A 22,990-nucleotide genomic window follows, 5' to 3' on the forward strand; every position below is an offset into this window, starting at 1 on the left:
CTGATGTTACGTTGAAACTCTGCTTGCCAAGACAATATACTTATCTAGTACCTTGCTTTTTAAAGTCATCTGTAGTTCAGAGGATTTTAGTGGAAATCTTTGCTGTTTTGGAAAGCTAGTAGTGCTAACAGCTTGTCTTTTGAAAGCTTCAGCTTGTTCTCCAAAAATGCCTAGTTCTGCTTGGTATAAAAGACAGCCAACTCTGATAACCTGCATACAGAAATGTATTTGACGAATTCTATTCAGGTGCTGTGGCTGCAGATTCTGCAAGTGCTCACTTGATTGGCTTAGATGTCTTGAAACAAAAGTGTCTTAAGTGTTTGCAGGACACCATTCATCACTGACGTATCTGACTGCTTTCCGGTGGTGTATTAGGTCATCTGAATATAAATCTGTGCTCTTTTTAGGACAAAAAAAAGATTATTTTTCTTTTTTTTTTTTTTGATCTTGTAAGTCAGCCAGCTGTTGGCTTGTGTATTTTGAAAACAAAGTGGTGAACCAAGCACCCGTAGCAGCAGGTGGTGATGGTTCTCTTATCCTTCAGGAATCTGCAGAAGGAGTGCCCTGCCCACCATAACTGTCAATAGTTGAACTGCTAGGGCTAGGCTGCTCTGCAGTGCTGTAGCAGCTGCTTTAAATGTTCCCTGCAATACAACCCTGGTTGCAACTTCAGTATTTGCCTCTGAAGTTACTACTCTTCATCTTTCCCTAATGTCCTCCTCTCTCAGCTGTCTCTTGGTAGCACATGGGCTTCCCAGTCCTCTTCAGTATCGGGACTGAGATCATGTAGACAGCTGGCATGATTTCCAAAGATACTGTTTGCTTGTTTGATGGCTTCTTGTGCTGAATTCTAAGGCAGCAATCAGTAGGGGGTTTTTAATGTGTTTTTTTTTTTTTTCTTTTTTAACAGTAGGGAGAAGAGAGTGGCCAAAATGTGAATATACTCTTTCATTAAACTAATTCTGCCTTGGTATGCTGTCTGTCACCCAACCCATTTACCTTACTTCCAGCAAAAAGTTATGGTCAATTATATTTCAAAATTGCTGTCCCTGCAGATGATGAAATTTTGTTATGGCCAGTCCTGTACTTCCAATAAGGCCAAAGGAGGCTGGCCACAATCTGGGTGTGGGAGTTGAGTACATCCTGTGCTTAACTACAAAACAGAGTAGAACTCATATTAGAAGCTGCTGTTTGTGTGTTCTGGTCCTATTTCATATTGAATGATTAAAATTCAATGACAAAAAGGTTACACTAAATCAGAGTTTTTAAAGATAACTTTACTTCCCAGAAACTGCTGGGTCTGGTCTTAATTTAATGTAATCTTTCTGAATGAGTCCTCTGAGTGAAATCCAGCATTGCACCCAGTGTAGTTAAATTTCTATGACACTGGCTCGGTTTTTGTTTTGGCTACTTGTTAAATACTGTTAGTGTTTCAGTGATCAAAACTTCCAAGTAGGTTTATTACTTCACGATGAAAAATGAGAATTTTTTTTTTCTAATAATCCCTTGTCTGTGTGTTTGGTATTTATGTCTCTTTTTTTTTTTTAAAGCAAGACAGCAATTTTTTCTTATAACCCCTCATTACAATAAACTGGATGTAAGGGAATGGAACCGGGAGATTATTTGAGTTATATTTAAATGAAAATTTAAGGGCCCTGCCTGCTGACATGTGGACTTGTGTCTGTACGGAAGCAGAAAAGCTGGAGTATTAAAAACTGTAGTTGAATTGGTTGAATCTAAAAAGCATTAACCTGAATCTGTGGTTAGCTTTTTGCCCTGATCTTTTTTTAAATGCTTAGTGATTTGGCAGTGTGAACCTTTATAACTTATTGCAAACCTCCAAAAGGTCTTGGAGATTCTCTCCCTAATGCAAGTTTTTGCCTTGCTGATACAGAATGCTGTTTCTTGTGTTGAGGAAGAGGAGGGCCCCTCTCATTTTACTGTTGGTGTGAAGTTCCAAAGGAAAATGTGATTCACATAGACAGTGTCACTTTCCACTGCTAGCTGGGCACTTGTTATCACATCAGCCCCTTGTGCACTTGAATGATGAGCAACTCCGCAGGGCTGCACAATATTTTAAGCTGTAGTAAACCGAAATCTTGAAGTAGGGATGCTACTGCCAAAGCTAACCCTGCTTTACATTTTGTGCTTTGCTTCCTTTCTGCAAAAAGAATCAGCCTTATTCCTTGGGCGACTTAAGTTTGACTGCCTAGTCAGTTCTCAGCTCTCTGGCATCTTGGAAGGCGAGGTGACCATTTCTACAGTCATTGACATTCTATGAATTTAGGTTACTTCTGGTTTGTAAATGGGCAGTAAATTCAGGCAGTAAAACCCCAAGCAGCTGAATGGATAGAGCATGACTGCAATGACTTGCAGCATACAATCAGGAGCTCATCTCTGCATCCATTTCATTTATCCCTTTGCAGTAGTGGCATGGTTGACCCATTGTCTCTGAAACAGTTGTGAAAGACAGATGTGTGTTAGCTTATCAACACCTGTGTGAAAACAAGCTGGATATGGCATACTTGTCAAATATACACTACCTGTTTTTTTGGTAAAAGGAGTTTTGATTCACGAATCATAGATTAGTAGAGGTTGGAAGGAGCCTCTGGAGATCATCTAGTCCAGCCCCCCTGCTAGAGCAGGATCACCTAGAGGAGGTTGCACAGGATCGTGTCCAGGCAGGTGTTGAATATCTCTAGAGAAGGAGACTCCACCATCTCTTTGGGCAGCCTGTTCCAGTGCTCGGTCACCCTCGAAGTGAAGACTTTTTTTCTCATATTCAGGTGGAACTTCCTGTGTTCCAGTTTGTGCCTGTTGCCCCTTGTCCTGTCGCTGGGCGCCACTGAGAAGAGTCTGTCCCCTTCCTCTTGACATCTGCCCTTTAGATATTTATAAGCGTTGATGAGATCCCCTCTCAGTGTTCTCTTCTCCAGGCTAAACAGACCCAGCTCTCTCAGCCTTTCCTCATACAAGAGATGCTCCAGGCCCCTAATCATCCTTGTACCTGTACTGGTGCCTGGTGCAGGACCCTACACTTGCCCTTACTGAATTTCATGTGGTTCCTCTTTGCCCAATTCTCTAGCCTGTCCAGGTCTCACCTGATGGCAGCGCAGCCTTCCGGTGTGTTGGCTACTCCTCCCAGTTCTGTATCATCAGCAAACTGGCTGAGGGTACACCCTGTCCCCTCGTCCAGGTCATTGATGAATATGTTGAATAAGACTGGACCAAGCACCGACCCTTGGGGCACACCTCTAGCTACAGGCCTCCAACTAGACTCTATGACGCTTAGCACAACCCTCTGGGCTCTGCCGTTCAGCCAGTTCTCAACCCACCTCACTGTCCACTCATCCGACCCACACTTCATAAGCTTTCTAGCAAGGATGTTATGAGAGGTGATGTCTACCTGAAGTCAAGGTAGACAACAGCGACTGCTCTCCCCTCATCCACCCAGCTGCTCATGCCATCACAGAAGGCTATCAGATTGGTCAGGCATGATTTCCCCTTGGTGAATCCATGTTGACCACTCCCAACAACCACCTTCTCCTCCACATGCTCATTGATGACCCCCAGAATGAGCTGTTCCATCACCTTCCCAGAGATGGAGGTAAGGCTGACTGACCTGTACTTCCCTGGTTCCTCCTTCTTGCCCTTTTTGAAGACCAGAGTGACACTGTCTTTCTTCCAGTCCTCAGGCACCTCTCCTGTTCTCCATGACCTTTCAAAGACAACCGAGAGCAGCCTAGCAATAACATCCTTTAATACAAAGGAATGGTCAGAATCAGAAAGTGCCTATGTGAGAATTCCCATTTCCTTTAACATCTTTTCAGAAATGCTTTTGAGGCTGAAAGTGGAAGTTGTTTTAGTCTCCTAAGGCAATAAAATACACCTTGTGACTAGCTGTATGTAGAAATATGCAAAATTCAGTGTACAGTAACTACCTTTACTTGGAAGCTGAACAAGAACGCTGCTGTCCAATGGTCTAGCTGTATGGCCATGTTAGTGTCTCCCCTGAACTGCAGTCTGCTGTGAAATGCTAACAGTTGCCAAAACCCAGGATCTGTGGAGGCCAAACATCATGGCCACCTGCCGAGGGCCAGTTCATACTGGGAGCTGCCATGGCTATTGACCTACCAGCTCAGTAACCTGAGGTACTGTTGTCAAGATCTGAAAGCTACTCAGTTGTGGTACATAAACACCTGCCATTTCATCACACCAGTAGAGAGTCATTATGCGCATGGTAAGCTTTGTAAACAATTGTAGCATTTAGTAACTACTCACGTGCTTTCACTTTTGTGTGGGAGATTGCTGTATTCAAAATCTTAACTGTATTGCTGGGAACTAAAACAACTTTCCATGCCGAGTTGTAACTTCCAGTAATCACGTAAGTGGATTCTGCTTTGTAAATACAGGTTTCAATATTTAATCATTAACTTTTCTAAATGCCTGTAGCTTGATACTTTAATTTCCCCAAGGCAGCCAGCACGTCAGTACAGAGTGCTACTGTAACTGAGTGCTGCTATGTTTTGTGCAAAAAGTCGTTTAGGAGTGTGCTTCTTTGAGCAGCAGCATGGAGGCCTTTCCCAGGCACCCTTCACATCTCTTCCTCTTTCATCAACAGAACTTTGAAGAGAAAATAGAGAGTTTTAGGCTGTTGGCAACTTCGGGCAGGAAGGTGGCGTGGAAATAGCACTATCATGTAAATATGCACATATCATGTTTTTGTAAAGATCACTACAGATGCGTACATGTGCATGTGCTTCTATCCATTCACAAAAATGATAGTGGAGTAATAAGGATGGTAAAAAATACACTTGCATCTACAAAACCTAGACATACTCAATATAGTCAAGAAATCTTTAGAAAGCGCGCAGTGTATGCTAATAGTAAGAAGTCTGCTGTGCAAATACAGCAAAACAGGCTCCATAAACTCAGCTGCTGGTGAGCAGTGTTGTTCAAGTTAAAATGAATATTCTTCTGTTGGCTTTTCCACATTACCAAACCTATAATCCTGCCTCATCTTAACTTTACAGCCAGTTTACAGATTATTGAGCCCAAAAATAAAGGTAATGGGTTCTGCTTAAGGACAACCTATACAAGCAGTTAACATCGTTTAGGTGTACCACTATGTAAATGGACAGTTAAAAGTTGGTCAAACTACCTCAAACAGGCATTAGCAGCAGCTTACGTGTAGCGACTACACCCTGCACACATGGTCTCTGACAGAGCAGTGCATTTAGCAGGGAAAGAAAAATTCACAGTGATGGATTCTGGCAAAGTTACGTAAAAATTAGTAACTAGGGCAAACTAGCAAAGATAATTAGCATTTTTAAACACAATAAACATTAATACTGCTTGTGCAATGAGTATGACATACTAGAGTTCTGATTTCAGGTTTTTCATGCTTTTTTTCTGTGTCTCTGGTCACTAGTGAGGATTTTTTTGTTATTACTTAAACCATGCAAGTGAAGAGAAGGGGAGAAGAGGGCTACAATCCGAAAACTATTATGCAGTATACTGTTCCAGTCTGTTAGGAAGAAAGAAAAAAACAAAACAAAACCCCAAACAACAAAAAGGCAGACACGGAGAGTAGGGAGGAGTTACTTCATAATAGTGCATGATTTCAGTGAAAAAAAGTGTTATTCTCACGATAAACCTGTCACTTTCAGGTTCTGTAAAGCAGAGAAGTTTGAAAGCAGTGCTGAAGTTGCTGACCTTCACCTGGTCCTGATGTAGTGAAGGTTGAAGTTGCCTTTTCTTATTACCAGCTCTAGCTGCTTAGCACTACTCTAAGAGCAGAACTGCCAACAGAAGTACAGATTGTACCAAGTTGCTGAACTTGGAATGGGGAAAAGCTGTAAGCCTTGTTTTGTATGCAAGATATCCCTTTTCTCTGTACTCCCCTGGGTAAGAACGAAGGAACAACAAAAAACCCATGACAGCAATTTAGAAGGCATGTTGAGCTACACCAGAGGTATCACCAAGGCCAGAAAGGCCCACACCCCGTATCGTGACCACCTCCGTGAGGAAGAACAGGCGGGTTATAGTTGTAGGGGACTCCCTTCTGAGGGGTACGGTGGGTCCGATATGCTGGGCAGACCCTCCTCTGCTGCCTCCCTGGAGCCCAGGTTAAGGACATCACGAGGAAACTCTCCAGCCTGGTGTGGCCCTCTGACTACTACCCACTACTTCTCCTCCACGTGGGTGGGGATGAAGCTGTGACGCACAATGCAAAAGCCATCAAAAGAGGCTTCAGGGTCTTGGGACAGTCACTGAAGGGATCTGGAGCACAGGTTATTTTTTCCTCCCTCCTTCCAGTTGTGGGCAACCATGTTAGGAGGAACAGGCGGACACATGGTCCATAAACACATGGCTCCGTGGCTGGTGTCACTGCCACAGTTTTGGGTTTTTTGGCAACAGGATGGCCTACATGGCACCAGGTTTGAGGAACTCTGATGGGATTCACCTCTCTCAAAGGGGAAAAAGGGTCTTTGCCCAGGAGCTAGTGGGGCTCATTGATGGAGCTTTAAACTAGGCTTGAAGGGGTAGGGGGAGCAATATCAGGCTTGCTTGTGACAAGTTGTGGGACAACATGCCCAGGTTAGATGGACAGGGTGCTGGCAATGGCCCTCAGCCTGTTGCTCAGAGACGTGCTGGATGTACTGCAGCATGCTTGAAGTCTGGAGGAGACGAGCTAGGAACCAACAGGGAAACGCTGGGAAAAGACCTCAGAGGAATTCTGGCCACCCGAGCCAGTCAGTCAGCCTCATCAGGGGCCCAACTGAAATGCCTCTATGCAAATGTAGCACGGGGAATAAACAAGAGGAGTTGGAGACGTGCGCATGCCTGCAGGGCTATGATCTCATTGGCATCATGGAGCTGTGGTGGGACAGCTCCTATGACTGGAGTGTTGGAATGGAAGGATATAGGCTTTTTAGGAAGGACAGGCAGGGGAGACCAGGAGGGGGTGTCACCCTCTATGTCAATGACCAGCTGGAGTGCATGGAGCTCTGCCTGGGGATGGAGGAGGAGCTGACCGAGAGCTTATGGGTTAGGATTAAAGGGAGGGCTGGGGCAGGGGACATCATAGTGGGGGTCTGCTACAGGCCACCTGACCAGGGAGACCAAGCGGTTCAGGCCCTCCATAGACAGATAGGAGCAGCCTCACATTCACAAGCCCTGGTCCTCATGGGGGACTTCAATCACCCCAATATCTGTTGGAGGGGCAACACAGCAGGGCACAAGCAATCCAGGAGGTTCCTGGAATGTGTTGATGATAACTTCCTCCTCTAAGTGATAGAGGAGCCAATGAGGAGAGGTGCCATGCTGGACCTTGTTCTCACCAAGAAGGAGGGGCTGGTGGGGAATGTGAAGCTCAAGGGCAGCCTTGGCTGCAGTGACCAAGAAATGGTGGAGTTCAAGATCCTCAGGGCAGCAAGGAGGGCACAGAGCAAGCTCACTGCCCTGGACTTCGGGAGAGCAGACTTTGGCTTCTTCAGAGATCTGCTTGGTAGAGTACCATGGGACAAAGCCCTGGAGGGAAGAGGGGCCCAAGCAAGCTGGTTAGTAGTCAAGGATCACCTCCCCCAAGCTCAAGCAATGCATCCCAACAAAGAGGGAGTCAGGCAAAAACGCCCGGAAGCCCCCATGGGTGAACAAGGAGCTCCTGGGCAAACTCAAACACAAAAAGAAAACCTACAGCGGGTGGAAGCAAGGTCATGTAGCCTGGGAGGAATACAGAGAAACTGTCCAAGCAGCCAGGGATCAGGTTAGGAATGCTAAAGTCCTGAGAGAGTTAAATCTGGCCAGGGATGTTAAGGACAAGAAGAAAAGATTCTATAGGTACATCATAGTGATAAAAGGAAGACTAAGGAAAATGTGGGCTGCCTCCAGAATGAAACATGGTTACCTGCAATATGGAGAAGGCCGAGGTACTCAGTGAATTTTTTTGCCTCAGTCTTCACTGGCAAGTGCTCGAGCCACACTGCCCAGGTCACAGAAGGCAAAGGCAGGGACTGGGAGAATGAAGAACCACCCACTGTAGGAGAAGATCAGGTCAAGACCATCTAAGGAACCTGAAGGTGCACAAGCCCATGGGACCTGATGAGATGCATCCGTGGGTCCTGAGGGAACTGGCGGATGAAGTTGCTAAGCCACTCTCCATCATATTGGAGAAGTTGTGGCAGTCTGGCGAAGCTCCCACTGACTGGAAAAAGGGAAGCAGAACCCTCATTTTTAAGAAGGGAAAAAAGGAAGACCCAGGGAACTACAGGCCGGTCAGTCTCACTTCTGCGCCCAGCCAGATCATGGAGCAGATCCTCCTGGAAACTATGCTCAGGCAGATGGAAAATAAGGAGGTGATTGGTGACAGCCAACATGGCTTCACTAAGGGCAAATCATGCCTGACAAATTTGGTGGCCTTCTATAATGGGGTTACAGTGTTGGTGGACAAGGGAAGAGCAATGGATGTCATCTACCTGGACAAGTGCAAAGCATTTGACACTGTCCCGCATGACATCCTTGTCTCTAAATTGGAGAGACATGGATTCGATGGATGGACCACTCGGTGGATAAGGAACTGGCTGGATGGTCGCCCTCAAAGAATTGTGATCAACGGCTCAATGTCCAAGTGGAGAACGGTGATGAGTGGCGTTCCTCAGGGGTGGGTACTGGGACCGGCACTGTTTAACAACTTTGTCGGAGACATGGACAGTGGGATCGAGTGCACCCTCAGCAAGTTTGCCAATGACACCAAGCTGTGTGGTGTGGTTGACACACTGCAGGGAAGGGATGCCATCCAGAGGAACCGTAACAGGCTGGAGAGGTGGGCCCGTGCGAACCGCAAGAAGTTCAACAAGGCCAAGTGCAAGGTCCTGCACGTGGGTTTGGAACAACTGCAAGCACAACTACAGGCTGAGTGGGGAATGGATTGAGAGCAGCCCTGAGGAGAAGGACTTGGGGGTATTGATTGATGAGAAGCTCAACATGAGCCGGCAGTGTGCGCTTGCAGCCCAGAAAGCCAACCGTGTCCTGGGCTGCATCAAAAGAGGTGTGACCAGCAGGTCGAGGGAGGTGATCCTGCCCCTCTACTCCGCTCTGGTGAGACCCCACCTGGAGTACTGCATCCAGCTCTGGGGGCCCCAGTACAGGAGAGACATGGAGCTGTTGGAGCGAGTCCAGAGGAGGGCCACAAAGCTGATCACAGGGCTGGAGCACCTCTCCTATGAAGACAGGCTGAGACAGTTGGGGTTGTTCAGCCTGGAGGAGGCTCCAGGGAGACCTTATTGCAGCCTTCCAGTACCTGAAGGGGCCTACAGGAAAGCTGGAGAGGGACTGTTTATCAGGGAGTGTAGGGATAGGACAAGGGGTAGTGGGTTTAAACTAAAAGAGGGTCGATTTAGATTGGACGTAAGGAAGAAATTCTTTACTGTGAGGGTGGTGAGGCACTGGAACAGGTTGCCCAGAGAAGCTGTAGCTGCCCCCTCCCTGGAAGTGTTCAAGGCCAGGTTGGATGGGGCTTTGGGCAACCAGGTCTAGTGGAGACATGCCCATGGCAGAGGGCTTGGACCTAGATGGTCTTTGAGGTCCCTTCCAACCCAAATCCTTCTATGATTCCATGTGAAGAAGAAATAATCTGGCTCCTCAGTATTTGATACTGTGCTGCTTTGGTCATGGTGCAATACTGAAAACTCTTCCTTGTTGAATGATGTGAGTTAAAGCTTCAGAGGTACTGGTCTCCACCAGGCTGTGATGGTGGTTTTCTGTTGCTGACCCAAAGGTGACAGAATACAAGGTGTTGTGTACACCTGGAACAGTCACCTTCTGTTTTGGTTTTGCATGACAATGTTTTTGTAGCAGGGGTGCTACAGGGGTGGCTTCTGTGAGAAGCTGCTAGAAGCTCCCCTGTGTCTGACAGAGCCAATGCCAGCCGGCTCTAAGATGGACCCACCGCTGGTCAAGGCCGAGCCCATCAGCAACAGTGGTAGCACCTCTGGATAATATAGTTAAGAAGGGAAAAAGAAAACTAGCAGCAGCTTTTTCAGCCAAAGTGGGAAGATGTGAGAGGAACAACTCTGCAGACACCCACGTCAGTGAAGGAGGGGGAGGAGGTGCTCCAGGTGCTGGAGCAGAGGTTCCCCTGCAGCCCATGGAGACCATAGTGAAGCAGGCTGTCCCCCTGAAGCCCATGGAGGATGATGGGGAGCAAAGATTCCACCTGTAGCCCATGGAGGACCCCACACTGGAGCAGGTGGAGACACCTGAAGGAGGCTGTGAGCCTGTGGGAAGCCCGCGCTAAAGCAGGCTCCTGGCAGGACCTGTGGCCCCGTGGAGAGAGGAGCCCATGCTGGAGCAGGTTTGCTGGCAGGACTTGTGACCCCGTGGGGGACCCACACTGGAGCAGTCTGTGAAAAACTGCAGCCCATGGGAAGGACTCATGTTGGAGAAGTTGGTTTAGGACTGTCTCCTGTGGGAGGGACCCCATGCTGGAGCAGGGAAAGAGTGTGAGGACTCCAAGGACGAGGAGTAAGGAGCAGCAGAGACATGTGATGAACTGACCACAACTCCCATTCCCCATCCCCCTGCACTGGTTGGGGGGAAGTAGAGAAATCGGGAGTGAAGTTGACCCCAGGAAGAAGGGAGGGGTGGGGGGAGATGTTTTAAGAATTGGTTTTATTTCTCATTACTCTGTTTTGCTTGATAATACATTACATACTTTTTTTTTTTTCCTAAGTTGAGTGTGTTTTGCCCATGACTGATCGGTGAGTGATCTCTCCCTGTCCTTATCTCAACCCACGAGCCCTTTGTTATACTTTTTTCTCCCCTGTCTAGTTAAGGAGGGGAGTGACAAGAGTGGCTCTAGCAGACACCTGGCCTCCAGCCAGGGTCACCCCACCACACCTTCCCTCCCAGCCCCCTAACAACATTCTTAGGGCTAATAAAGACTAATTTCTAACCTGGCTGGTCTTTGTCAAATACCATTTTCCAGTCACATAGAAGTTGTTTCTAGTTCTGATATTAAGCAAACTGTGTGTTTCAAGAAAGGATTTTCAGAGGAGCTTCTCCCTGTTTCATTCCCTTTCATGCCTTTAGGAATTTTTCTTAAAATACCTTACCCATGTTTCTGTTAAAATTCAAGTTAGATATCCCCAAGGTAATGCCAAGACAATAAAAATCAAAATTGTACTAAAAGCAGATGCTACTTGTTCCTATGAAAGCTTCTGTCTCTACAAATTAGTTTTAAGAACCAGTCTCTTATCAATTTAAATTCTTTATTTTCATAAACAGTTGAAGACAGTGTTTTCCAACCAATATGCATTGACAGGTTCTGTGAAAACACATTTCTTTCTAGTATACTTATTATACCAAAAGCATACCATAAAGTCACATTGCAGTAAATTGGCACGAGTTTTGCAAGAACAGAACTAGACTTCTTTAAAAAAAGTGATTAAGTATACTTAAACATTTTACCAGCTATAAAAATGCTGCTTCCAACTCCTACAAAACACAGCGAAAAGACATCCCAACAAGAGTTGAAAAACTATGCACAGAGGTCAGTATCATGGGAAGAGAGCAGGTTTTATATGAATGAAGCAACGGGGCAGTTAAAAGTATTAACTTTTTCCTGCCATTAGCTGGACAAACACATAGTAGTCCAGTAAAAAAATATACTGCAAGTCCTGTAACATGGAAGCATTTGTTTTCTAACTGGAAAAAGATTTCATTTTTTGAAATGTGTTACCTGTTAATACTGGACAAAACTATTGGCAAAAGTGTTTAAATACTTTTAAGCCAAGATTAAAGGGGCTTTTATTCCACAAAATTTAAAATACTATGCTTATAAAATTATTTAAAACTTTCAGCAGTCTATAGATTTTAAATGCAAAACTTAGCAATCCTCTTTAATCTGTATTTTAAAAAAAAGACACCAGTCACATCAGTTGTTTTCAAAGGCAGGATCGTTTGCTGGCTTTTCAAGCTCTTTCTCTTCATCACATGCCCTAGAAACAAAATAAAGCAACGTTAACGAACACACAGAAACACAGACAGCAAGACTTCCTCCAGATGAATTTGTACTGTTCTAGAGTAAGTGATGCTAACGTAGCTTCAGCAGTAGATCAAGCCTGAAGAGCTGAGGCAGGCAGTGATGCCAGCTGTATGTCTTCTCTCTCGGACTGACTGCCCCCAAATGTGAAGCTAAGCTGGCAGTAATTAACATTACTAACGTGTGTGTGACTGGCCATGAACAGCAGTTGCTCAGAAGTCAGTTTCTGTTCCATTCAAGGCAGTCCTCCCTAGTCTGCTGCCAAATGTGTCAGCTCAGATGGAATAACACTCTGACTTGATATCCCATACCAATTGTCTCTTTTCTTAGTAGCCAGGAATAATCCACTGTGTTATTATTCTTGTTTGGAAACACTAAGGTAACCTCAGGAAGCAGTATCTATTTTTACCAAATGAGAATAGAAAGATGTTCTTAAGTGCCAATCACTGCAGAAGTATTAGGTTACACAACTTCTGTCTTCCAAAATTTCTGAAGTACACCTTCAGAAAGGTAGGGACACATGTTGCCTCTAATTATTGAAGGGAGTAAAGCTCAGAACTGAACAGACAGCCCCGTGATCTGATAGTTTACAAATTATTTGCTTAGAGTCAGCAGTGGGAACTGCAGGGGTGTTTTGAACATTGATGATTTGTTCATATTTATTTTGCTCACTAGTTTCTCACTTGTAAGAAGCTGAATGTTACAAATAAAAATGTATGAAAAATACTGGGGGAAAAAAAAGTTTGTATGATGGACAGACATTAGAGTCTGTAGCTTGCTTGAATTTAGAACAGGTATGTGGATTCATTTCTCAATAATGTGTTTGCAAGAGGTGATACAAAATCTGGTTTACAGCTGTTAGCCAACAATGAATGTAAGGCCACAGAAACTGCTCCCAAGTAGCCATACAGGCTTTTTTGTGAAGTCGGTTTCTTTCTTTGTTGAGTTAAGCCAAGGAGTGCGTTGGAGCATAGACTTCAAGGCCGTAGCAAACACCACACACAACTTCAAGAAAGCAGTGTTTACCAGCAGAACATGACACCGCCACTAGCTTATTCATGAAAAATGTATCTGCAAGTTTTACAGATACAATCACAAATTACTGAAGGACTAAAAACGTAAGTTTTCTTGCCTCAAAGTTGCTTTTTTGAGATGCACTTTGTACTGAACAGCCTTTTCCAAGCATGTTGCATAGCTATCTGAAGTATGTGCCTTAAATTTCTTTTGACCAATGTCCATTGAGGTGTCATTCACGCACTCAAATATTCTTAATTCTTTTAATCACAAATATAAAAGGCAATCTGACTGAGATTGTCTCTCTACTACTCAGAAATCCAAGTGCTGTCAGGTTCCACAGGAACAAGTAAAGGAGCAGGCCATGAAAAATTTCTACCTTGGAGAACCAGTTTAGTAGTCATTTATTTTTAAATATTTGGCCAAGTGTATTCTATTATTGACATTCAGCAACAATTGGACAGGCTGGAGAGTTGGGCAAAGAGGAACCACATGAAATTCAGTAAGGGCAAGTGTAGGGTCCTGCACCTAGGCAGGAATAACCCCAGGCACCAGTACAGGTTAGGGGTTGACCTGCTGGGAAGCAGCGCTGCGGAGAAGGACCTGGGAGTCCTGGTGGACAACAAGCTCTCCATGAGCCAGCAATGTGCCCTCATGGCCAAGAAGGCCAATGGGATCCTGGGGTGCATTAAGGAGAGCGTGGCCAGCAGGTCAAGGGAGGTTCTCCTCCCACTCTGCCCTGGTGAGGCCACACGTGGAGTTGTGTGTCCAGTTCTGTTGTCCCCAGTTCAAGAAAGACAGGGAACTCCTGGAGAGAGTCCCAAGGAGGGCTACAAGGATGATTAGGGGAGTGGGGCATCTCTTGTATGAAGAAAGGCTGAGAGAGCTGGGTCTGTTTAGCCTGGAGAAGAGAACACTGAGAGGGGATCTCATCAATGCTTATAAATATCTAAAGGGTGAATGTCTAGAGGATGGGGCCAGACTCTTCTCAGTGGTGCCCAGTGACAGGACAAGGGGCAATGGGCACAAACTGGAACACAGGAAGTTCCACCTGAATATGAGGAAAAACTTCTTCACTTTGAGGGTGACCGAGCACTGGAACAGGCTGCCCAGAGAGGCTGTGGAGTCTCCTTCTCTGGAGATATTCAAAACCTGCCTGGACACGATCCTGTGCAACTTGCTCTAGGTGATCCTGCTCTAGCAGGGGGGTTGGACTAGATGATCTCCAGAGGTCCCTTCCAACCCCTACGAATCTGTGTCTGTGTGTGATTACTGAATTGCCTTGCAAGTGTCGCACTTTGTTAGTGACTGTGATTTGGCCAAATCGGCTATTCAAGCAGCATGCTGGACTGTGCAACCTGTGTTAGGACCCTACACTTGTGCCTTTGTTATGTTCCTGTAACACGCTGCTTGTCCAGATCAAATGAGCATTTGGTATCACTGGTTGAAAACCCCCAAATGTCGCTTCTGATAGCTGTGTAACCAGAAACCAGTAGTTTTGAGGCTGCCCCTCAGCAAATATCAAATTCATTTTCATCTTAAGGGCTTTTTTGGTTTTGTTGTGTTTAAGTTTACGTTACTGCAAATAATGGCAAATATTCCACTCATTTATAAAGTTTTAACTTGGCAGACAGCCAAAACAATGCCAGGCAACTGCACTGTCTCCTGGCCTGCATGAAAACCGTGATGAAAGGAAAACTTGCTTCAACACATACTGCTGAACAAAAGAAATGCCTGAGCACAAGGTGTAGAAGTGTTCAGAGGAAAACAAAGTGGTACTTCAACAAAACAATTCAGGTCAAGGATAATTCTAGGCCTTTTCCTGTTGTTTACTAAATTCTATTAAGCATTTCTCATATTCTACAAAAGAGTCACTGCTGTTTGTTCTTGTTTACAAAACAGCATTTTTCAGCAAGGCTAAGGTTTAAATGCCTCCTGACAAATTCAAGCATTCTCATGGCTTCTTGTTTGGAAAAGGTAAATGCATCAACCTCTATAAGGCATTCAGAGTTCTGAAATTTCACAGGTGTAAGTTCTAGCCTGCAGTTTACCTGCATTTGGGCAATTCTATAGCTATACTATATAACACTGATTAAAGTGCTTGGCTATTGATTAGAATACATGATTTCACAAAACACTTGATAAATCCCATTAGTTTCTTTAAGACTTGGTTCAGGCTTCCTTTGCTTTCAACTTAATAGCATCAAGTAGTCTAAAACACAGGAGAAAGCTTATACTTTGCCCTGTATCATCACATGCCGATTCTCTCCTAACAGGACATCCCATAATTTTTTTCTTCAAGTCTCCACCCACAGCAGTGAGTGAAGTAACTTTTAAAGTGTTCATTCAAAACTTTAACATTTGCATGCTACTGTCATTCTCTAAAGTTGAGAGAAAACTCTGTAAAGAAAACAGCACCTCAACATGGTTAAATAACTTCAATCTACTGCTGTTCTATTTTACATCATTTGGTTAAAGCAGAACAGATCCTTAGCTTAGTAAGGTTATTAACTCACTTCTTACTGCCAACTTCATCCTTATCGTTCTTCTCCTCCGTGTTCTCTCCGTTGTTTTGTGACTGGCTGGTGTCTTGAGCTTCAGATCCTCCATTCAGAACCTTCGAACCTTTAAAATGAAAGGGCAGAGAAAGAAAACTACTGCAGGCAGTCAAAACAGTGCTATAAAAAGCCCCAGATAATTTCTTTACCTTCATCAACTCAAACACTATAAATGTTTTCCCCTCACCTTGATACCCAGACAGCTGAAACAATAAAAAAAAAGCAGTAATGATACGGCTTCAACTTCTGAAAATTCCATGCAGTGAGCCTTATCCCATGATTTTAGTGATGTGAAATGAAAAGTGTATATATTTCAGGCAATTTCAAGTTCTTGTACTTGCTAGGCTACAGATAACAGGATTAATGCTTATTTATATTCTAAGCAGTGAGAGAATATACTTCAGCAGTAAATTCTGTTTACCACTCTAACCTGGTCAGACAATTTGGGGGGATTTCTGATGAAGTTTCAACTGGAGAACTTACTAGTTCCATGGAATCTCATTTACTCTCCACTCTAACAAGTATGTATATAATCCAAATATGACAAAAAATAATAGCATTTAGTTACACTATACAATTGTCAAGCAGAAAAACAAAGCACTATGTAAAAGCTGTATTTAGTGAAGTCAAAGCAGGAATAGTTAACCTCTTTAAAATTTCTGTGATGAATACATGACATGTTTTTCTCCAGTATTACAAGGCAGTGAGTTTTCAATAAAGTGACATTCCTCAACAATTCAAGTCAGAATTGACAGTCCATTTTATTTGAAGTTACAGGTTGACCAAAAAACCTTCTATTAAACTACTGTGCTACATCAAGAAAGAAAAAAAAAAAAAAGACATTACTCATCTGAATACTTATAGGCTAAGAGATGCTAAAAAGCAGACAAGATTATCTTAAGATGACATTCTAGTAGTTGATCTGTGTAGACTTGCTCAGAGTTAGTTCTGACCTTGAATGCCATGGGAGGAATTCAATGAAACAACTAATGCTCTAATCCCTTGTTACAAAGTAGACAGCCTGAAGCTGTACTTCAGCTGAAGTACAAACTGCTGTAATTGTTGTGCTTCATAAAGCTAGTAAGAGTTCAGCAGTTCAATTTTTAAAAGAACAGAAATATGGACGTAAGGAACCACAATTTTTCTTTGTAGCAAATAAAAGAAAAATCCACTTCCATGAAATATTCCCCTACTCTGATAAAAGTTCTTACCATTCTCCATTCAACTAGGCAAATTTCAGTGTCCTCTCTTGAAGTCTAGTGCTAACCTTATCTGGAGTAGCTTCAGTAGTCAGACTGTGTAGGAAGACTTTCAGTTTAGATTCTTTGTTAAAGTATTAGCTGTGCTGTTCCGTGGGTTGGAGAAAAGATGTGGAACATCTAATACCTCATGAATACTTCTCTCTCCATAAAATGGATGGATTTTATCATCATCCTGCTTTCTTAGCAGATACAAATACAGTGGCATTTCAACTACAATGATTCCGAATCCTTGCATCCTCTATCACCTCAGTTACAGTAACTTATTTCAGATCCAGATGCTGTAACTTTCAAACAGTTTTCTGAAATAGTTTTGCTCCCAGGATTCAAGTTCAAAGTAAATATAATTTCTCTCCAGTGCTTGTGGAGACCAAGGATCTAAATAATTTTAATAGATGGGTAGACATCTTCAAGGATTTGTATTCGTTTGCAACACAGCTTTCCAGTCTCTGTCTCATTTTGTTCCTCTATTTAAAAATGCAAATACCTATTTTACTACATGTCTTTTTTTTTTTTAAATAACTGACCTAAGTTATTGTGGAGCATGGTTATTATGGAAAGCTTTCATTATCATGCTGTACTTGTGCAAATGCTCGTGATTAATCTGGAATAGTACTGCTAAGAGCACAAAAGCCTATTCAACCCTAAATGATGATTATTTCTTTCCTGTCAGACTGAACTACTGAAGTTGCATCACAGAAGTAGCATGTAAGTAGTTAAAAGCTGCTGCTACACATAGTAGCATGCATGATTATAGGAATGGGCTAGTGAAGGAAATTAAGCAGTTAAAGCATAGGTGGAAGTCTAGGCACCAAAAGGCTACTTGAGGAATGGAAGGCAGTATGTTATTCTACCTCATGTTTAATGGGTTTTTTAATTCCACAAGGTAATAAAGTTAGAAAATTTATGGAGAAGTAAAAAATGCTAAACTCAATTCTTGCAAAAGCCCTTCTCTTTGGACAATAAAGGTAAAATAGCGATGGAAAACAGCATACCTTTAGACTTGAAACTTAGGTATAGCAGTATTATTCTTGACTATTTCAGATATGTAAAGGTTTTACCAGATGGGTAGAATTCCTACATCAACGAGTTTGTTGAAGCTTGCTCAGAAATTGATGGAAACTAGGTATTCTGTATAACTAAACTAAAACCACAGTGACTCACCTGTTTGCTCCTTTTCTTTTTCCATTTTTTTGTTCGCGCCTTTCTTCCACTGTTCTTTGGTTTTGTTGGCTTCCTCATGCTGCTTCTGCTCAGCAAGTGATTTATTCAGTACTTGGGAAAGAACAGAATCTCCTTCCCCAACCAGAAACATGGTCTTGAACTTGTTATATAGCATTGTAGATTTCTCCATGATAACTTGGCTAACTTTGAATTTCCGTATCTGAAATCAAAGTAATAAAACAATGAGCTCCACTTAGATATTTAAATACCTATGTAATTTCATCATGTGCTAGATGAAATTCTTAATTTAACCTGAAATGATGTCATAGACTTTTGCAATCTCTGGAGTACCACAGAATAGCCCAGGTTGGAAGGGACTGTGAAAGACCATCTGGTCCAACCCTTTGTGGGAAAGGGAGCCTGGATGAGATTATCAAGCACCCTTGAAAAACTCCAGCGATGGGGACTCTACCACATCCCTTGGGAGGTTGTTCCAGTGAATGATCATTCTCACCGTAAAAAAATTTCTTTTTTATATTGCGATGAAACCTCTCCCAGTGCAACTTGTACCCACTGCCCCTTCTCTTAACCACATAGCTCCTTGTGAAGAGAGAGCCTCCATCCTCTTTGTAGCTGCTGGAATACTGTGATGAGGTCCCACCTGAGACATCTCTGGGAAGAACAAACCTAACCCCTTCAGCCTTTCCTTATAGGGCAGGTTCTCCAGCCCTTTGATCATCTTCATGGGCCTCCTCTGGCCCTTCTCCAGTCTTTCCGCATCGTTCTTGAATTGCGGGGACCAGAACCAGATACAGTACTCCAGTAGTAAATAATGCTGATACCAGTTTAAGGAAACATACAGGTTACTTTAATTAAGATTGCAGATCTCACCTTCTTCAGGGTCAGAATCATCTCTGTATGTTTCTGAGCTTGTTGCATTGTGATTTGAAGGGATGCAAGCTCATCAAGAGCCTCAATACACCTGTTCACATCCTATATATAAACAAGAAATTAGTTTGAAGACTGAACTTATATGTTAATAATCCTTAGCCATACTAAATTCATTTCCATTCTCAGTGATACCTTCCTATATTCCTTGATTATGTAATTAATTTTAGAACAATTTCTACAAACTTAGAAACAAAAATTGCTATCAGTGGCCTTTCAGCTACTTCCACAACAAAAGGCCAATCTGAAGCTTTATGCAGCTTTCACAATTCTATGCTTGAAGCTGTTCTCCCTACTCAGCCTTTTCCATACACAATTTTTCCCAAGTGACTTGCCACTGAGAAGGTAGTAAAGCATCTTAAGTGGACTGCAGTTAATATACAGAACTGTATCTTTATAGATTCTTCAGTTGAAAGTTTGATGAATGACACACTATGCAGGATATCCAGAAGTAATGATGTAGCTTCTGATCCATTTCTAAGAGCCACTGTACTAAAGTCAGCTCCTTGATCACCTGTGTTAGGAAGTTACCACGCTCCAGCAGCTTCCTGGATTGCTTTATAATCCCCATGCTGCCCCTTCAGCAGATACCGGGATGGTTCAAGCCTCCAATCAGGACCAGAGCCTTTGAATCACAGGTGTGTCCTGATTGCCTGAAGATGACTTCATTCTCTACTTCTGCCTGATCAGGTGATCTGCAGTAGACATCCTCTATTGGTCTGCCCACTAATCCTGACCCATAAGCTCTCAATTGGCTTATCATCTGTCCCAATGCAGAGATCCACACATTCTCACTGGTCTCTCATACAAGGAGTTATCCTGCATTTTGTCTTCCCAGCACCCATCTCTCCTAAAAAGCCTGTATAAATACACAGCAAGGTTCCAGTCCCATGAACTATCCCACAAAATCTCTGTGATGCCAATGAGATCATAGCCCTGCAATTGCAGACGGATGTCCAGTTCCTCTGGTTTGTTCACCATGCTGTACACATTAGTGTACAGCCACTTCAAAGAAGCACCCAGTTGTGCTGACTCCAGAAAGGTTGTAAGAGCTTTCCTCATAATGTTGTGCTGCCACCACTTCCTTATTTCCGTGCATATGCTTGTGGTGCCGCCACTTCAGTCCTGCTGAGGAGTTCTGTTGGTTACAAGGCCAACTCTGTTTACATCAACCTGCATCATTTGATTGCCATCCTGCTCTGCCACTTCTTCACTTTCTCCTCCACAACTGTTTCTAGTTTAAAGCTCCTTAACAAGGCTGGCCAGCCTCCTGGCAGCACCACTTTTGGGTGGATTGTGCCACCTCCTAGTAGTCCTATCCATTCCTTCACAAGTTCTTTCCTCAAGAAAGGGACCACCACCCCATACTTTGATCATCACCCTCAGAGTCACAGTCAAGCTTGATACTTTGCAAGCCTCCCCTGAATGTATTGTTGGTACCCAACATTGAAAACCAGCAGCAGCTAATTCTTAAGGCCTGACAAGCCTCAACCGTCTGTCAGTAAAGTTCCAATTCTGAGCCACCAACAAGCAGCAGACTTCCCTTGACAATGAGTGAGGTCAGCAGATGGGGGCCTCGATCCCTTGCATCAAGGAGTCTGCCACTAGTACACTCACTGTGTCCCTCTGGTGCTTCTGCATGGCTCAGGCGGAGCTGGCATGGATGCTTCATTTGACAAAATTCTGTCTGAATGTTTCTGGTAAATAATTTATTATGAAGTATTTTCAAACAAAACCAATTTCACTTGCTGACATTGATCTTTTAATGTTCACAGTAACCTCATTTAAGCAGCAGTTACTTTCAAACGGAAAAAAAAATCTGTTCATTCTCAGAATATTAATTAAAAACAAGCACACATGCTAAGTATTTCCTACTGGAATTATGCATATAAATCTGTTTAAAAAAAGTATACTTACAAGATTATCAATTTTCAGGGAGTTCTTAATTTCTGCATGTATCCGTTGAAGCCTAGAATCCATTGATGTTTCTGAAAATTAAGAACAGTGTGCATGAATATTTGATAATCATATCAGGTTTGTTTTTATAGAAACCTTTCTACAAATGTTAACGTCATATAGAAAGCAGAAAAATATGGGCAGGCACATAAATACACCACAGGGCTTACTACCAAAAACAAAGTATGCAGCTTTTTAAAACTGGACGCTGTAGGTAACCTACATAGTTTTCTCCTTAGGAGTTACAAATTGAAAATAATTTTCTGTTTCAATATACAGCTGTCATCCTCTACTTGTGGGACAGTTTAAAAGAAAGTTTCAATAAATACTAAGAGTTACAAAGCTGGGAAACCTTTAATGACAGGACAGCTAGATATCGATGGTTTTGTTTTCAGTAAATCGGACATGATTCAAGTTACAGTCCAAATCCATGCAAATAAGAAGTTGCCAGTGCACATGCTCCAGCAGGTGTGCAAGATGAATGAACATGTCCATCTCTAATTCACATGCTGAATACCTATTTGGATTTTTTCATACACAAGTCGCACGTATTCTGAACAACACTGCAAGCAGGATGGGTTTGGCTATTTTCTTTCCCCCTGCCAACACTGGGTTGGTTGGAGTCCATGCCACTGGATCTGTATGATACTACTAACTACAGCCAGTGATTTGGATTGCACTTAAAGATGTAAGTACTAAAAAAGGAATGACTTATCCCTATGAATGTCAGTTTGCAAGTGTGGGTTACTAGACAAGACCACGGTAATCTGAATCTAAGCCTCTTGCTTAGCACACCTTCTGCTTAATAAGAGGTAGTATCTAAATACTTTCAAGAGGTCCCTCAGATTACTGTTATGAGAAGACAGAAAGGAAAAAATGAAGGGAAGAACTAAAGTGATTCGAATCAAAGAATAAGAGCTTTTTTTTTGTTCACAAACAGAAGGGATCAATCGAGGTTTAAAAACTCAAATGACAGTGAAGTGGGACTAGCAAAGAGCTGTTCTAATGCATTGAAGAAAGAAAGAACACAGAAGTACAAGAATGCAGTGTTTCACAGATTTGAAGGAAGAAGTCATGGATCAAGACCTCTGACTGAGACCCCACAGCCATCCTTAGCAGTAAATTATCTTATCCAGACAGGTAAGTCTGTTCAAAATTTAAGATGACCAAAAACACTATTTAGCTGCTTTAAACTAACCTCTTTTCTTCTCCATCTTCTTAACTTCTGCTTTCTTGCCTTCTTCTTTACCCTGCCTATCAAAAACATTACGGTATTTTTACAATGTTGTAAAGTATGTTTTTCAGTCTTTTTTCTTCCCAATTTTAGATGGGATCCAATGTTATGAGGTAGTATCTCAGCAAAACATTAGCATGCAAAAAACATGAAGAGGCAAACCTCGGTTTTCAATGACTGAAATAAGTTAACAAAAAAGGTTAGCTAAGATATTGCTGATAAATCTACCATACTGACAGACAATTTTCCCTAGAAGCAGCAAATTAAACGATTTTTAAAAACAAACTGTATTTTGTTTTGGCTGCATGTACAAATTGGTAAAACGGTATTGTATGGAACAAACTTATGGAGAAAGAAAATATTTGTTTCATCATAATAAAAAGAGTCAAACTATTTAACATCTTGGGGAATTACAGAGAGATCAATTAGTCATAATCAGTTCCTATGCAACTTATTTTCTCATATAATTAATTATAACAGTACAAGTATCGTATAACTGACCATAAATGTATCAGCAATAATTTAAATATTCTTGAAGCAAACAGGGATAAAGGAACAACATTTATTACAAGTTCATTCAAATCTCCTAGTTCTTTCTCTAATTTTATCTCTAAAAATGAAGCTAGGATGCAAGAAAAACAACCCAAAACTTGCCTCCATCTCAGTTACAGGATGAAGACAGGCAGAAGACTTTCAAACAAGCTTCTGAACTCTGTTCAGAGAAGATCATGAACCCGGCTTAGAAATTCCTCAGTCTTGTCTTACTGAGGGGTTTTAAGTCTCATTTTAGAATTTGCATATTTCAGCACATCAT

The 22,990-nt window shown here is 42.7% G+C and overlaps 1 protein-coding gene across 5 annotated transcripts in view; it reads right to left on the reverse strand.

Annotated features, from left to right (window-relative positions):
• Positions 1-11,918: 11,918 nt before the first annotated feature.
• The window catches only part of PSIP1 (PC4 and SRSF1 interacting protein 1), a 35,116-nt gene continuing 24,044 nt past the window's right edge, over positions 11,919-22,990 (reverse strand). For all 5 annotated transcript variants that reach the window (XM_054810244.1, XM_054810241.1, XM_054810242.1 and 2 more), the window contains 6 exons: positions 22,141-22,196; positions 20,904-20,974; positions 18,930-19,031; positions 18,039-18,258; positions 15,574-15,682; positions 11,919-11,999 (listed from right to left, as the gene is read on the reverse strand). In XM_054810244.1, the coding sequence (XP_054666219.1) occupies positions 11,936-11,999; positions 15,574-15,682; positions 18,039-18,258; positions 18,930-19,031; positions 20,904-20,974; positions 22,141-22,196 (622 nt within the window). In that variant the 3' untranslated portion in view covers positions 11,919-11,935. The remainder of the gene's footprint in view (positions 12,000-15,573; positions 15,683-18,038; positions 18,259-18,929; positions 19,032-20,903; positions 20,975-22,140; positions 22,197-22,990) is intronic.

The sequence above is a fragment of the Grus americana genome, chromosome Z (genome assembly GCF_028858705.1).
Source record: "Grus americana isolate bGruAme1 chromosome Z, bGruAme1.mat, whole genome shotgun sequence".
Classification (NCBI taxonomy): Eukaryota; Metazoa; Chordata; class Aves; order Gruiformes; family Gruidae; genus Grus; species Grus americana.